Raw genomic sequence first — 16,430 nt, forward strand, 5'->3', positions numbered from 1 at the left:
ACATACCCAATGGTTGGAATGATTCAGTGGGGATCCTGCTGCAACCTTATTTCACATTTAGACATCTGCATGAATGGCACTTTCTACAAGAAAAACTGCTCTAAAATGTATGAATGTATTTATCTTCATATATAAAGAATATATAACTCGGGGTAATGGCGTACATTTCCTAAAGTCTTACCTATTAAAACAACTTTGGGAAATACATCTTTACTTTTGTTTTGGAGGGCAGGTTGAATTCAATTTAAACTATATTCTTAATCAGTAGATCCATGCTTATGTGTCAGTTTTGGTTTACCTGAAACTAACTTGAATAGTTGTAGACAGACTTATTCATATGCTCCATTATGTGTTTTAATGAACAAGGATTATTTAGCATAAAATGGGCTCAATTTATTAGTAAACACTGCAAAGGAAATGCTTTATAACCTATGACCAAATTAAACCACTTTTTGAGTCATTTTGTTGTTAATACGCTGCTACCAAACATGCTCAAAATTCTAATAGCTAAATTAATAAAATATATTGTGTAGCAAATGAACTCCCAAGCTAAAACACTACAGTAGTTATACCAATTCACATTTAGGTTGTTGGAAATGCCTAATCACGCAGGCTTGTGGCAAAAGCTCAATGGAATTAACCATGTAAATGTGGTTAAAAAAATGTAAGTCTAAATCAACCAGCAAGATTAGTAGCTATGGTTACTTGCATAACTTTGATGAATTTAAGGTGGTCAGACTCTTTCTGGAAATACCTGTCTACTGTGAGTTTCACACATTAACTTCCCAAGAAATTACACAAATTAGTTGTTTTTCTATTCTTTTTTTTAAACATTTTTAGGTGAATATTTTTGCAAAATATTTGGTTCATATCAAAGTTCAGACAAAAATGGCCTGGTTTGAGAGCTAAAATAACCAGCCGTCACAACCAAAGTAGGCAAAACTTACTTTTGTGATTTGGTTTTGTAGCTAGAGCCTGCCAACGTTTATCAAATTCTGTAAAAGACAGAATAACAAATACATTTCCAGAAGTATAAGCTCACCCATTCAAATGAGGATATTTTTTGTTATTCCAATATTTGAATTTCAATCACTTTAATGGTGTATAAAAGCACAGACAGATGTATTAATCTACCAACCATTTTAACAAAAGTGACATTGGTCAATGCCTTTGCATATTAGACTCATTGACTGGCTACCATCATCTACATACTGTCCATCTAGTTGCTGCACTACCAGTGCAGATAGGTGAAAAATGTCCATTGATAACAACAACTACAATGTCAAAGAAATCGTAATAAAAATATAGTTATCAATATAAATCAGCCATTGGCAATAGTGTTATATATAATTGGTATCAGCCATTGAGACATACATACTTTTTGACCTCAGTGAGGACCAGATCTGCCATAAATCAGTGAATTTTTGGAATATATTTGTATTACTAACCCTTGTACTATCTTAGATGACCCCACCCTTACTTTGACATGTTCTCCTTACCATGACAAAGGTGGATAAAGGTGGAAAGATTTCATGTAATCCATGGACACCAGTGAAGATCACAAATCATTGAAGAAAAAAGGTTCAGAGCACTGTCTAGTGGGTCTAGATGACCCCACTCCTAATGTTAAAGTGCCTAGGATAGCACAAGGGTTAAAAAGTACCATTAGAAAATATCGACTTTTTATTTTGTTAGATCACCATATGCATACATATTATAAAACAAATGAATACAAAAAAAACTATTATCCACAAAAACTATATGGAAGAAATTACCGTATTTTCCGGACTATAAGTCGCACCGGAGTATAAGTCGCACCAGCCCAAAAATGCATTATAAAGTAGAAAAAAACACAGATAAGTCGCACTGGACTATAAGTCGCATTTTAACTTTCACAACCTTATATGACACAATCATAGCAGACTGTTTATCTAATAATTTCACAGTAATTTTTTCTCAAACTTATTTATTTGGTGGACCACCTATCATCTTTTGGCCATTGATCATCGTCTCCATTTCTAAATTTCCTAATTCCACTGAGAGCAAAGTTAGGAGAAAATGTTTTTTACTTTGTGAGTTGTATTGTAAATGAATTGGCTAAGGGTTGGGACAAGAGTCTAAAAGAAAATGCAGGAAGACATCTATTTAAAGGATAGATACATGATACTACTACTGGCACCCATAATGATGATACTTTGTTTTAGCCCTCTGCCAGTTTCCCAGGTAACACTGGTCATTATTAGGTTGAGGTTAGCAGAAAGGGCAGTGATGGAGGGAGCCGCAGAAATATCTATGGCGAATGTAAACTGTCTGTCTTTATCTGAGAACTTTGTCTTCCCCTGGAGAGCCCTCTATCCTCTAACAGAAGAATGACAAAGCTCATGGGAATTATGGCAGCCTCTCTTTCTCTCTTTGTTTCACACACAGACTGACAGATCACAAATTCTCAACAATAGGGCCTATTTTAATACATTTTCTGTTGATACACAAGCCTGACTTAAAATAAACAACCTTTCTATTGCCTCCTTCGTTCCTTTGGAGTCTCTCTTTTTTCTGACTTTGCTTTGCTGTTGCCACTCTCGTTATTCTGCATTGTTTGGGGGGATTTTCTTCTTTTTTTCCTTCTTTTCCTTTTCTCTATTCTCTGGAGAAGCAGGAATGCTTTCCTGGGTGCAGTCAGTGATACAGCACAGAACAGCTCTTTCAGTTTCATTATATAAACAGCTTTGAAGCCTCTTCTTGCTCTCTCTGGTGTCTCTGGCTAAGTGGCTTTTGGAAAGGACTTAGGACTAGAGAGACAAGGTGTTTGTCCTTGTATCCCAGTTCCTTGTGTATGGGGGGCTGTGTCTTCACAGTTATCACTGGTGCATTTATGTGTGTAGCTTCTAGACAAGCAGACCAGCGGCAAACGTTTAGCTACAGTATTTGAACATATGGAAGTATAGGCTTTAACACTTAAACATTTTCGAAGAAGCGTAACTTTTTTTTTTGATGATTCATTTGTGATTAGATATGATCAGGGTCTTTTCCTCCCACAGTGCTTGTGTGTGCTCAGTGGACTTCTGCAATGGCTTTGTTGTGGCCTTGCTAAAGCCGGCATGACTGATGTTTTCAGTGGGAAAAAACCCGGATAAACAGGAAATGCATTCTGTCACTGTACTCCTATAGAAGTTGCGGTGAGAATGATCTGGGACGTTTCAAGGAACAAATGTCAAAACTCACCCATTTAAAAAGGTCTTATAACTGCCATGCAATATATACAGTTCCCTCCCTCACCCCGGTTCCTCCTCCGTTGCTCCATCTCCTATTCTGCTCTGCACAGTGGGAGGGAGTTTCTGTGTCCTAGGGATTACTTTGCCATCTCTCTTTTCTTGTCTTCTTTGTTTCCCCTTGCTAAGCCTCCATCTAAGTCCCTTCCTTCCTCTGTGATCCTTCTCTTCTTGGTCCATCGCCACAGAACTTTCCTTACACAAATAAACTGCAGACACAACGGTGACCTCAGCTGTAGAGGTTATGTGTGCAGGGGACTGACTCACCTCTATTGGAAAACACAAAACATCTTTGATGTTTTTGAACATTTATACTTTGAAACTATAAATTAATCTAATGAATCAAGATTTTTTTGATTTGTATTTTCTTAAATGAATGATGTGTGTTGACTTTTATTGATTAAGGTAGCTCTTTGATCTTGCTTTCATTTTGTCAATCTCCTCACTTCCCTCAATTTGTCTTAACATTAATTAGGAAATCCACTACTCCCGTTTGTCCTACTCTCCAGTGCCAATAACGCAAACCTTCAGCACTGCTTCCTGCAGGCGTTTCATTAAAACACTAATAACACATTGCTAATTAGGTGAACAAAAGGTCTTTTTTATTGTGCTGATCAGCTGCTGAGATCAAGTCCTAAGAGGCTGATGTGCGGTTGCCTCTGTTTGCTGGTATGTGTGGAAATGACCTATCCCATTATAGCTGGATTTCAGTTCAGTGTAATGCTTATTTTCTGCCTCTACTTTGAACTGAAGTGCGGTACAGTCTAAAGATTATGTTCTTTGCCAAAGCTTTACTTAGAAACTCTCCAGAATCAAAGAAAGGACTGCATTTGTATCTCAAGTATTGCAGCCAAATCCATAACTTAGACTTCAGAAAATTCAGTGAATTAAAAAAGGATATAATAAATATATATAAAAAAATCAAATTACACCTTAAAGTTTAACATTATGAAGTGCAGTTTTATTATATTCTCAATAAAGAGAAAATATGACCTTGCAAAGTTCGGAAAAAGTTATTTTTTTCTACAACGAAGTGATGGCAAAAGAAAAAACACATCCTGAACATTAGTTCAGAGATCTGATCCTTTTCCTACTGTTTGACATGGTGGTGGCTGGATAATGATTTCATGTTGTATTAAGGACAGAGAAAGACATGTTGCAGTAATTGAAACAACCTTTAACTCTAGCAAAGTTTGAACTATAGGTAATAAAACCATGAAAGAGATAGGCATAATAGAATATTTGACCAAGAGTTGAAAAACAAAGAACTTATAGCTTTGCTAAAAGTTACTGCAGAAATGAGTGTGCTTTGTTTGTGTCTTATATATCTTGGGTCACTATTTGTCATGTATAATAATGGGATTAAACCTGATTTTAGGAGTTGTGTGCATCTGTAATTGATTTCCTTTCTTCAGTAGGTGCAGTTCTTATATGAAAAAAAAGTGTAATTTCTTTTTTTGCATGACTTCATATTGATGAGATGACCCAAAAACCTAAATAAAAGATTATATTCTCCCTATTGTTAATGTTTGAATAAAGTCAAGTTGTGTTTTCTTCCCCACCAGTTTCCTATTTTCTTATTTTTCCATTTTCTTATTCTATATCAGCTGGTCCTTAGGCCACCTGAGGCACAGAATAAATAACATGGTGTAAATGAAATTTCCTGTGAAGCTTATTGATGTCATTAAAAACTAGCATACTGAGGCTCAGAATCACTTTAGTCTTCATCAGACCAGTTGACATTTTACTGAATTAGCTGCTGTGGCTTTGGTGGTTCTTTTCACCAACATACTCATAGGGTAAAATACTACCAATATATCATTTTCTTCTGACCTTTGATTGGCTTTCAAAAGCATAATATTTGTTGAATATTTGATTTAACTCTTGTATTTTGGCTTTAAAGAAGTAAATCAAGCATTCCACCTTGCCATTTTTAAAGTACATGGATTTCTGAACATTGGGATTCAGGGTTGATATTTTATTCTTTTTATACAATTAATTTTTTTATTCATTTTATTAACAAATATGTTTTGTTGGTTTTAACAGCTACAAAAGCTAAACAGAATGTATTTTTAAAATGTTTTTTTTTTCTTTGCAATATGTAGAGAAGTACAGGAAAGTCACAGTGTGTAATCTTGGTGTCCTGATTACAGATGTTAGTGTAAAAACAAATAAAGTAAATTGAAGGGTATTTTCACACCCAATGTTTTACTGTAATCTGCATTCATCAGCTGTTGTTAAAATAGAAGCTACTTTTTCCCTTTTCTACATACATTACCAGGACTGCAGCATCTTCCTCTGTGCTGTAAGTTATGACATTCTTGGCTTGTTTGTGTTTGAGTCAGTTAGTTCAGCGTGACTCGAGATCCGACACGCTTTGTAACTGTGGCGCCATTGCTGGCTTTTTGTTTCCTGATTTACTATGGCTGATGCCTCAAAAGCTAATGTAAGTAAGACTTCATAGCACAGCATGACAGCATGTCTCTCAGCCCCCCCCTGCATTGGATCAAGCCAATGCAACATTATTGTAAGCCACAAGGTTAGTTAATATGTTGATAGAACATCATAAATGCATCAAGAGTTCCCTGTTGTTGGTCATGTGTGTCACGATCTATTCTCGTGCTTACATTTTCAGGCTCACAAGAAGAAGAATTCTAATATTTCATGTGAAGTATGCGTGTCTCTTCTCAGTTTAGCAAGCTATGGAGGAAAGAAAACAAGAAAAACACAGAAAATGGAAAGGAAAGCTGTTAATATTACTGAACCATAAAAGGTTTGGCCTGGGGTTGGAATGACTCAGTATACAAGGTTCTTTAGTACTGTTGCTGCAAGGATAAACATAACTTACATCAGTCCCTTGCTTGTACAGGAGATTTCCTCTCCTGGCATTTTATAACCTTAACACCCTCACTGTACTGTGATACAAATACAAACTACACACAAAAGGGTTTTTACTCCTTCAAAATGACTTGTGTTCCCACGCCAACACTAGAGAGCACATGAGAGTTTCTGTTTTTTCCTCAATTACCAATAATGACGGCAGATGATGTTGCTTCTTCACTCATGGCCATCCTTTACTTGAGTTTGCTGGACGGAATCATACAATTATAAATGAAAAATCCCATTTGACACTCTTGCCAGTCTGATGGTGTGTATGTCCTTCGTGTGTGTGTTTTCTTCTAGATCATCACTCAGTATGTTTACAAGCTGTTGGAGGAAAAGTGCAAGCTGAGGAAAGAAGTCATACCAGTGAGTATACATACTGAAAAAAATAGGCTATTTTCTCTTTGATTTGTGCCCTTGAAGATTAAAGGGATTATTACAAATGAAAATGGATGTAAATGCTTAGGCTTTATAGCGTTGTTATGGTATTGAAGGTTCTGTTAAGACCCACTGTTTAAAGGTGGATTTTAGGAATCCAGTTCTCTGTCAGTCTTTGTCTTTTTCTTTTGCAGTCCCTCAATTTCTTTCTTGCTCCCCGTTTTTTCCCCCCTTTTTTCTGCACACATCCTTTGTGCAAAAGTGTCTCCTCAACAAATTAACTGTATTGTGATGTGTCATTTCAAAGAGGCGCAGCATGCTGATGCTTAATCTGTTTTGCATTCAGTTGCTCTGAGGGAGACCTTCTACTCTCCCATTGTGAAGTTCCTCTTTGCCCAGCTCATCCAGGCTTAGAGCATACATTTGATCCCTTTTTATTTATTGTGGGGAGCATATTTGTACCTCTTTTTGCCCCCTTGTACCTCGTCATTCCCCTTATTTCTTCTCCTAAAAGTTGTGTTCATTTTTCAGACTGGGTTTATAGCGACGTTGGGCAGCACCAGTGTTTAGAAGCATGCCAGAGTTAGCTCACGCACTAACAGTGTCCATAAATCACAGAGTTGGAGTCAGCGCCTTTTATTAGCCCCCATACATTTTTACTGGTTTATCTGCTTGGCCTACTTATCTCATTATTCCTCTGGAAAATTGGTCTCTTATGCTTTTTTGCTGCCCACCCGCCCGCAAATATATGGAGTGTGCGTGTGTATTTTAGTGTGTTAGTGGTAGGTCCGTCCACCTGCGTGGCATTGAACTTGTGACCACAGATTTTAAGAAGATTAACCACAGCCAAGTATAGGGAGAAGGAATGAAGGAGCACAGGAGAATAAAGGGTAAGATTTTGTCCCCCACTTGGCCCTCTTTGTCTGTTTGGATTAAGTTCTTGCAGCTGCCACCCTTGGCTTTTATGGACACTGTCTCCTTAGTGATTCTTCTAAGCATGCTTGGAAGGCTTGTAAAGATGCATCGGATGGGAATAGAGGGCATGCAAATTCACAAAACACATAGCTACTCTATGTGTTTCTCTTTTCGTCTGCCTTTCTTTTGATTAAACAAAGACTGTTTTCTGAGTAGTGGTTATTAAAATCAGTGAGTCCAAAGAACAAAAGGTGGATCGGGCAAATCTCGGGGCAACATTTTTGCAGCAGTAGGATTTAGAATTAAAATGTTAAAATCACTCTGAAATCATTTTATGGATTGTACTCTTTGACTGAAAACCAACTTTTCCTTTACTCACTGTTCAGGTGGATGCATCGGATGGTGAACCTACTAGTTTTATTTACATGAGCTCAGATGCCTTGACTAATCCATCCAAGTTGCTGATCCTGATCCAGGGAAGTGGTGTGGTACGAGCGGGTCAATGGGCACGCAGACTGATCATCAACCAGGACCTGAACTCTGGAACCCAAATTCCCTTTATTGAGAGAGCTATGGAGGTAAGTAATCATTCTGTCTTTTGACTATTTGCCTTATTATCCAACAAATAAACACCTATTTTAAAACGGAGTAACGCTCTATTAAAGCCCAGTTTATCTGTTCAACCTGTGTCCATATTGATGTAATTGGATATCTAGGGTGCTTTTACACCAGTGAGTTTGATTCGCATCAGGGTTTGTTTACTTGGATAGGTATCTTAGTATGGCTGTTGTGGAAGCTCAACTAAACTCTTAAAAACTTCCAAAACATTAGAAAATATCACAAAGGTTATAAGTGGGGTAGTGTGGAGGTACAAGCACTTGTGATAATCAGAGAACTAGCAGGAGTAGGTGGTTTTCTTTTCTGTGCTTTTTTTCCCCTGTAATGATCAGGCAACAACGCCTTCAAGTAAGCAGCGTTTGGAACTGTTTGATTTTTTTTTCAAGACAGTTTTGTCTGCTTCAGTCTTTGGTTCTCTTCTGTGTGTTGGCAAACCTAACCAGAAGTTAAACTTGGTGTAATACTTATTAGCATTAGTGATCCATTTAAACAGAGTTTGCGGGACTATCCTGGAGTGAATGCAGCTTTTAGCTTCTTTCTGTTGTCAAGGACCATCATGGTTCTAAGGGTGTATTCAGACTGCACATTCGGTCTACTTTAAATAAACCAGAGTTCATTTCCCCTGATGGTCCGGAACAAATTTTCAGTCTGAATACTCCCAAGTGGACTCTGGTCTGGGACCAGGAACTGCTCTCGATTCGTTTCTAAATGGACCAAGCGCCAATTTGCTATGAGTTTCCTCAATCTGAAGAGACTTCTTTCTCGGAGCAGAACAACTGAACCAAAGAGGCCACCGTAGCTGGTGATAACGGGATGTAAACAGAGAGCCGTGGACAAGTGTGGAGCAGTAATGAAACAGCAACTCATTAAAATGTGGTTGGATGAATGCAGGATCACTAAAACAAATTTTATTGCAATATTCATTTCTTTTCACGCTTTTTTCCCAACAATCTATATGTCATAAACACTTATCAGTAGACCTTCATAGCTGATGCCCCTTCAGTACCACTTTGCAGCTTGCTTCAGCTGGACCAAAGCAGCAAGTAAAAAGTGTTGTACCTGACGTTGATACGGACGTTCAAAATTGGTCAGCAAAATATAAAGTTTAATTAAGTGAACTATCCTGACAAGGATTGCCAAGCGCAGGACATCCATTATTCTTTCTCTTGTTGCTTTGCCCCACCCTCGTAGTTCCTGGCCAATGAGTGAAGAGATTTTTAGTCACATGGTTCTGTTTACAAGCTTTGGTCCAGAACAGGAAAGTATAAATACAGACCAAACGCAAAGTTTATGACTTGATCTGGACCAAAATAAGCGGACTCAGTCTGGACCAACGGACTTTACCAGTCTGACTACACCTTAAGTAAACTGTGGGAATGAATGTGAGCATGTGTTCGAGTTGGTTTCATGACAACTGGTTTTAACTTGAACCCTTTTATGTTTCTGTTCAGCATAGCTGGGTTTTGAGAATGAATGGAAATATTTGGTTTATGATTCGAAGTGGGTTTGCCAGTAATTTTTGTTTTGGTGTGCTTTATTTCCATAGACACTGATGGGCTGTTAACTTAATTCATCTTAAATTCATTGCATAATTCACACCAGTGTGAAGCGGGAGGAACGGTTTGCCTCGGAGTCATAGCAGAAATTACATGACAATGAACAATTTAACACACCAGAGCATCGCATTATCCCAGGGGCAAAAACTAAGACATTTATTCACAGGTGCAAAGGCAAACTCATATACTGAAACAATACTTTAACACTATAGTCTTCAGCCAAGAATTGAAGCTTATATTGTCATGTCAGGGAAATGAAACATATTTGTCAAAGTGGTCATTATCATCCAAGAAAATCTTAATATTGTCTTCTAAAGCAAGATTCTCTTCTATGGGTTGAAGACTAAGAGCTGACATAGAGAAACAAAAAATGCAATATGCAATACAAATGATGCTCTCCTCTTTTTCTACCATAAGATCACCAACATCGTGCTTATCTCTTTGTCAGCAAGAAAAGGTGCTTCTCCCGGTCTTATTATTGTCATCCCAATCGCTGTACTCATTTGTCAGCATGACCAGGACTATCCGTGTAATTTCATTGGCCTGCTGTTCATATAAACTTTGAAAGGAATTTGCATTGCTTCTTTCCTTCGTCTTATCCCACTTTAAATAGCATAAAGTCTTTACCTGTTGTCGAAAGCTCTCTCCAGCTGTGTACAACAACAGTAAAGGTTAGTGCTGCACACGTGTGTCCATGTGTGTAAACAGGAAGGTTTCAGCTACTCCAAAACTGCCTTCTCGAGTTACCCTGGCTGATCTTACAGTTGGAGAAGACAGCCTTGTACTGCACAGAGGCGAAGTGACAGCTTAGATATAGAGAACTTGCCGTGTGTAGTGTGAGTGCTGCTCATTCATCACTGTAAAAAAGAAATTGTGTTCTTGTACCCTGACAAGCCATTTTCCAGACACATACTACACACGCCGGCCTTGTAGGCTTTGCTCTGGAAAGACATCCGCACACATTTACAGTCAACTCATGCTGTCTGCATCTGTTATAAACATGTTGGTGGTTTATTATGTCATTCCATGGAATTTGTTTTGATTTCTTTTCAAGCGTGTGTGGAAAAAGGCAGCTGCTACACAGAGCATGTAATTTTGTTGCCGAACAAATAAGTTCATTTATTTAGTGCAATAGAAAAAATATGTCTTTTTAATATGTGTGCATTTGTGTAATTTCATTGCTTAAAATTTTAATTATTTACATGTTTTGTTTTTTATTTACAAGGCTAAATTCATATTCAGCACTACATTTTTAAAAATTACGTTGTGTCATATTTTAAATAAACCAAAAATGATTTGTGAAAGCACTAATTACTATTAACTGCTAATAATTAACCATGACATCTTAACATTTAGGATTAAGTGTCTCATGATGAATCTTAAAGATTTTGTATGGTGAGATTATAACCCAAAACCAAAAAGACAAAAGCAAAAAAACTAAAACTATATCCAGTTTTTAACAAATAAACATCGCAAGAAAGTTAATTTAAAAAAGTGATTTGATTATGGCTTTTTTAAAACATTTTTCTCTCATACTTGTCATTTGTTGAATTTATATTTGGACAAGAATATAATTATTACCCTGGCCTGACAGGTAAATACTGTCTTGGTTTTTACATTTATTTTCCTCAATCTTCAATAAAAAAGCACAAGTAAAGCACATTAAAGGCTTATTATTATTTTTTAATCATCGTCCAAAGTCTGTGGATAAAACAAATAGTTCATTGCTCATCCCTATGTCTGACTTCTTGGATGTCACATTGAGATTTACCGCATAAATGGTGATTTGTTGAAGAAAACTCAAATGAACAACAGGGCTCCAGACTAACTTTTTTTCACAGGAGCACAGTGGCCCCTAACTGAAAATTTTAGGGGCACAACCAGAAAATTTAGGGGCGCATACCGTAAATCAACATTCTAACCAAATCTACTAATTTCCACTGTATTACTAATAAATACTTTAATAATAGATGCAGAAATTACAATGTGCTGTTTCAAATTCAGTGTCACATTTTATTCTGCACTTTTGAAGATGCAACAAGAAGGTAAACTGACAGCAGCATCGCTGTCATGACAGTACAAATAAGTAAAGAAAACGGATGGGAATTTATCTTTGTGACACCAAATAGGTGCAGCCAAGATGCACAATAAGTGTGTTTGAGATCACCCAGGAGAACTCAACGCTGCACAGATCACCTGGTGTGTGACGTATATTTTTGTTTTTGCTCCAACATCAACTGTCAATCATCATAAAAATATCGCGAGAAAGGGGTGGGAGCAAGGGGCAAACCTACCCGGACACAGCTGGAAACTGAACTGACTGAAAGCTGCCCTGATGACTACAAAACAATGCATTATGGGACATGTGTCCTGATGGTTTTTGTAGTGCAGTGATTAATTAAAATAATTTAAAATACCAATTCATTAAAAAAGGCTACATAATCACATAACATTAAAATAATCATAAAATATATGATAACACAGATCATACTAAGGGGGAGAAGAATATTAAAACTAAATTGAATGTTAAGGACAACTCCAATTTCCTGTTCTCTTTCAGTCTTGCTGCAGATTCGCTTTCATCTCTCAGCCCCCCCGCCTTGTGTCCCCAACGATCCAGGCGATGTTCATCTCAAACACGTCTATCGTTGCATTTTCCCCGCGTATTTTCAGTGAGTCTAAAACTAATGTTGTTTTTGCTCGAGCGTGTTTAAAGTTCAAGCCCCGTTAGCTGTCACGCATGTAGGTGTGGGACATTTATTCTCCTCAGCTGACCCGACTCCCGCGGGAGCGGTGAGCTGCCGTAACGGCCGTGCATAACCGTTTGATGCGCCGCCGTAACCAAAACCTAAACCTTCCTCCGGGTCTGTGCGGCCCAGAGAAAAGTTCAGCACGGACTGCATGTATGTAGAAAATTACGAGCGAATAAATACGTTCTAAAGGAAAGTAAGGAACTCCTTAATGTGGTCCGGGTAGGGGGCTGTCAGGTGTCCTGCTTTCAAGCCGGGTCATTGTCACACCCCCAAGAGTCATATACCCCACTGTGATTGGTTGCTTTGTCAGCTCCGCGCACGACAATGTAAAATTGTCATTCAGACAAACTGGCGGGCTGCAGTAACACTAAACCTTTATATTAAGGCGGGGACCGCAAAATATCATCTTGTGGGCCGCAAATAGCCTGCGGGCCGCGAGTTTGAGACCCCTGCTGTACACTCTGGCACTGGTACACTAGCCGCAGGTCGGAAGAACGAATCAATAGTTGGCTTACCCATAGTTCAGACGCACATATCAGGTTGTGATATTTGTCTCCGTTTCCTTCCCACAGATGTTTACGCGCGCTCGATTATCTATAGGTCCCTCCCCCTCCACGCATTTTAGCCACTCACAGTGGCTTTCCCTATTCTTCTCACACGCAGTGCCCGCCTCACACACAGGCATCACGCGAGAGTGTACGTGCTCGCGTTTCATGAGTATGTGCGCGAGTGTGTGTGTCTGCCTGCGTGTGTGTGCGCTCGCGTCTCATTGATTATTTCATTGATCATTGACGTGCCCCTTCCACGTTTAATGTATAAAAAATACGAAGATAGGGGAGGCAAATTTACTGGTCGCGCTTGTGCGACTGGATGTAAAATTCAGTCGCACACTCTCAAATTTTGGTCGCAATATGCGACCAATTGCTCGCAGTCTGGAGCCCTGAACAAAGATCTTCCAATTTTGTCTTTGAGAAAATAACATACTAATTCAGGTACTGAACTATTACCAAATTAACTTGATCAAGAATCTTTACTCAGCTGGTAAAAATTCACCTTCAATAATCAATGGATTTTTTCACCATGAGGTTGACACAACACACTTAAAGGCCACAAAACATGCTTTTTAGTAAACAGTGGCCCAGAACTTACCTACAGAAGACATTTGCCCAAAAACAGACACTAAACAGATTAGATGTTATGACTTATGACAGATGCAGGTGTGTTTCTGCAGACTATACTTTGCTTGGGTTCAAAGCTGCTATGTTGTGTTCTGAGTGGAGGTTACCATTATCAAGAAAGGGAAGGCAAGAGAGCTGTAGTCTAGTTTGGCCAAGTCTTCCTGAATTTCATACTATCTTTTATGCGTTATGATAACCGTTTTACAATAAAAATGTCAATTTTGGCTTTGCTAATGTTACACTTTACCAATCAGGTGTCAGAGTAGAAGTTAGTGTTTCATAGGCACAATAGTTAACTGCTATCATTTTCCAAACAAGAGATAAAACAAGATTTAAAAAAGCATCTGCAGAAGTGTAAAGTAACTGCTATGTATTTAGTCAGGAATATGGTGTATTTTTTTGTAGGGATGAGTCCCATGGTAACTAATCAGACAGTGTAGTTTTTGCAAAAGGCGATTAGCCAAGGGTCCTGAGTGCTACTGATAGCTAAAAAATAGGTGGTAAATATAATTTGAATGGCAGTTATGTTCTAATGTTTCTTAAAGTCATCCTTTTTGGAGTTTAATACAAACAAAAAATTTCACCCTGTGGTTTAGGTCAGAGGTCTCACAGAAACTATTGGGTACAGACCAGTGGTGTTTTGTGGGTCATTTAGTACCAGTCTATCTGAAAATATTGTACCGGCCATCTTTGTCTAAGAGAAGTTGGTGATGTAGCTGAGCAAGCCACACTTTCATTTTGTCTGCAAGATTCCAGCGTACTACAACTTGTGAGCATACAAGTTTCTGCTACTAATTGCTCAAGTATTATTAACTGATGGACAAAGTCTGCCAACTTACACTTACAAAAGTCCAAGCCACAAATATAAACCCACTCATGTGCAGTGCACTGCACTAATGAACAAAACGTGTGATCTTCCACAATGCACCTTGGTCACAGAATGCCCATAGCAGGGTGGGTACAAAAACATTTAACGCAATGGTTTTTTTTTTGGTTTTTTATTCTGATTTGTAAGAAAATGGTTTCAGATGAAAATGGTTGGTGGCATAAAAAAAGGTTGTGTTCCAGGATAGGAACCGAGTCCCAGATCAGACGCCCATTACCATCCTATGTTTTTTAATATATCTTTGTTCTAGTCAACATCACACTCATCAGTAATTTTACATATTGCAGTATTTCTTCATACTTTTCAGCCTTATGTTGAGATTATGTACACACAGATGTGTGTAGAGAAAACATGCATAGCAGGAAATGCAGCAAAACAGGCAAAGGCTTTACTAGTGACATCTGGCACTGTGTGCATACTGCTGTAGCAGTAGTAGGGAGGTTTTTTTTTTGCTGGGTTTGCAGGTCTGTTGCATGTTGTGTTTGTGTATGAATGTGTGCATGTGGAAGTGGTGCTATTCCCCTAGCCTTTAGGTAAAATGACAGGTGAGAGCAGGTTGCTGCGGCAACATCCAGAATTTTGGAGAAGAACAGTCTTGAGATAGGAAGCGGGGGTGTTGTGGTGCAGAGAGGGAGAAGGGTTATGACTGTTTGGAAGGGGACAGAAGAGGAAAGTAGTACAGCAAGAACTGCTTCTGGAAGAGAGAAATGAGAGGAGGATGAGGGAGTGACTGCAAATGGGGTAGGACTGGCAGAGGGGATATGGAAGTATTGAGAGACGGCGGGCTGAAGGCAGGCTTCTGACAGCTCTACTACTGGGAGAGGGCCTCTTAATGACAGCTTATTCCTTCATGATTTCAATTCCTGACAGTCGACAGGTCTGCTTGTTGCATCATGGCAGCTGTATCATTACCTTCTGGCCCTGTCAATGCTCTGCATCCTGAGACTGAGCTGGGGGTGGAGGATGAGTGCCACAGGGCTCTGGAGGGGAGGGGAGTGAAGCCTGTGAGGTTACAGTTTGAATAATTAAGGTAGGAGCAAAGTTTGAATATTGATAGGTAGGATTATTAGTTTTTGTTTAACTCCCGGTGAAAGAATGGTGCTCTGAACTTTTGTTAGTTTGTGTTCCCTTAAAGGAACTGGCACAAAATACTGCAGCATTCCTAACTTCCTGTGCCAATCCCTTAATCAAACAAACACGCATCAACAATTCTATCCTATACATTTTGTATTTGAGGATTTTTTTTGTTTGTTGTTTGTTCTATTTATCAACCACTGTTGGAAAGGTTTTTCCTTATCGTGTTTGATGTTTGTTGGGTGTAAATCCTAATTTCCATTATAGTTGTTTTTAGCTACAAAGGTTTTCTGGTGAACTTCTCGGGAGTCTTCAGCTTGCTGAAATACTTTGTTCAATTTCTCTTACAGGGCTCTGATGCTCATTCAACAAGTTTGTTTCTCTCAAGCCCAATTTGTCAGTGGCACACACACACAAGAGCCAACAGCATTATGGCCTGTGCCCAACAGCTTTAATACAAAAACAGATCTGTGGCCGCTGTCACCCTTTTTCTTTCCATTTCACACAAGCTCTTTTCTCTAACTCTCTTGATAGCGAGTCAGGCTAGTTGCTGGAAACTTATAGAAAAGAAAAGGGAGTTGTGGTGTTTTCAGAAGTGTGTCAAAAGCCTTGGGGTTTCTATCTGTCCAGAATTTCAATTGGAGCCTGAAAGGGGACAGACAAACTCAAACACAAAAATCCACAGCTAATTTTTGTCTGACACTCCCCACCCCATCTTCAGCCCATTTTTTTCTTTTCTTTTTTTTTCCTGATGTCTTCTTCAACATCAGCTGGGCTCTCAATCATCTTTCTGTGGTGGCCTTGTTTGCCACAAAGAAAGTTTCTCCTACTACCGGTACAGCTGTCTCTCCCCATTTCTTTTTAGTTCATTCATTCCACCTTGAGCTATGACTTACCTATTTTTTTTTAAGTTTTCAATG

General features: G+C 38.6%; 1 protein-coding gene across 4 annotated transcripts in view; it reads left to right on the forward strand.

Annotated features, from left to right (window-relative positions):
- Positions 1-16,430, forward strand: part of arb2a (ARB2 cotranscriptional regulator A) — a 143,733-nt gene that overhangs the window by 13,677 nt on the left and 113,626 nt on the right. For all 4 annotated transcript variants that reach the window (XM_004072645.4, XM_011479289.4, XM_078952871.1 and 1 more), the window contains 2 exons: positions 6,453-6,518; positions 7,832-8,023. In XM_004072645.4, the coding sequence (XP_004072693.1) occupies positions 6,453-6,518; positions 7,832-8,023 (258 nt within the window). The remainder of the gene's footprint in view (positions 1-6,452; positions 6,519-7,831; positions 8,024-16,430) is intronic.

Source organism: Oryzias latipes, chromosome 9, assembly GCF_053564925.1.
Source record: "Oryzias latipes strain Hd-rR chromosome 9, Olatipes_Hd-rR_3.1".
Taxonomy (NCBI): Eukaryota; Metazoa; Chordata; class Actinopteri; order Beloniformes; family Adrianichthyidae; genus Oryzias; species Oryzias latipes.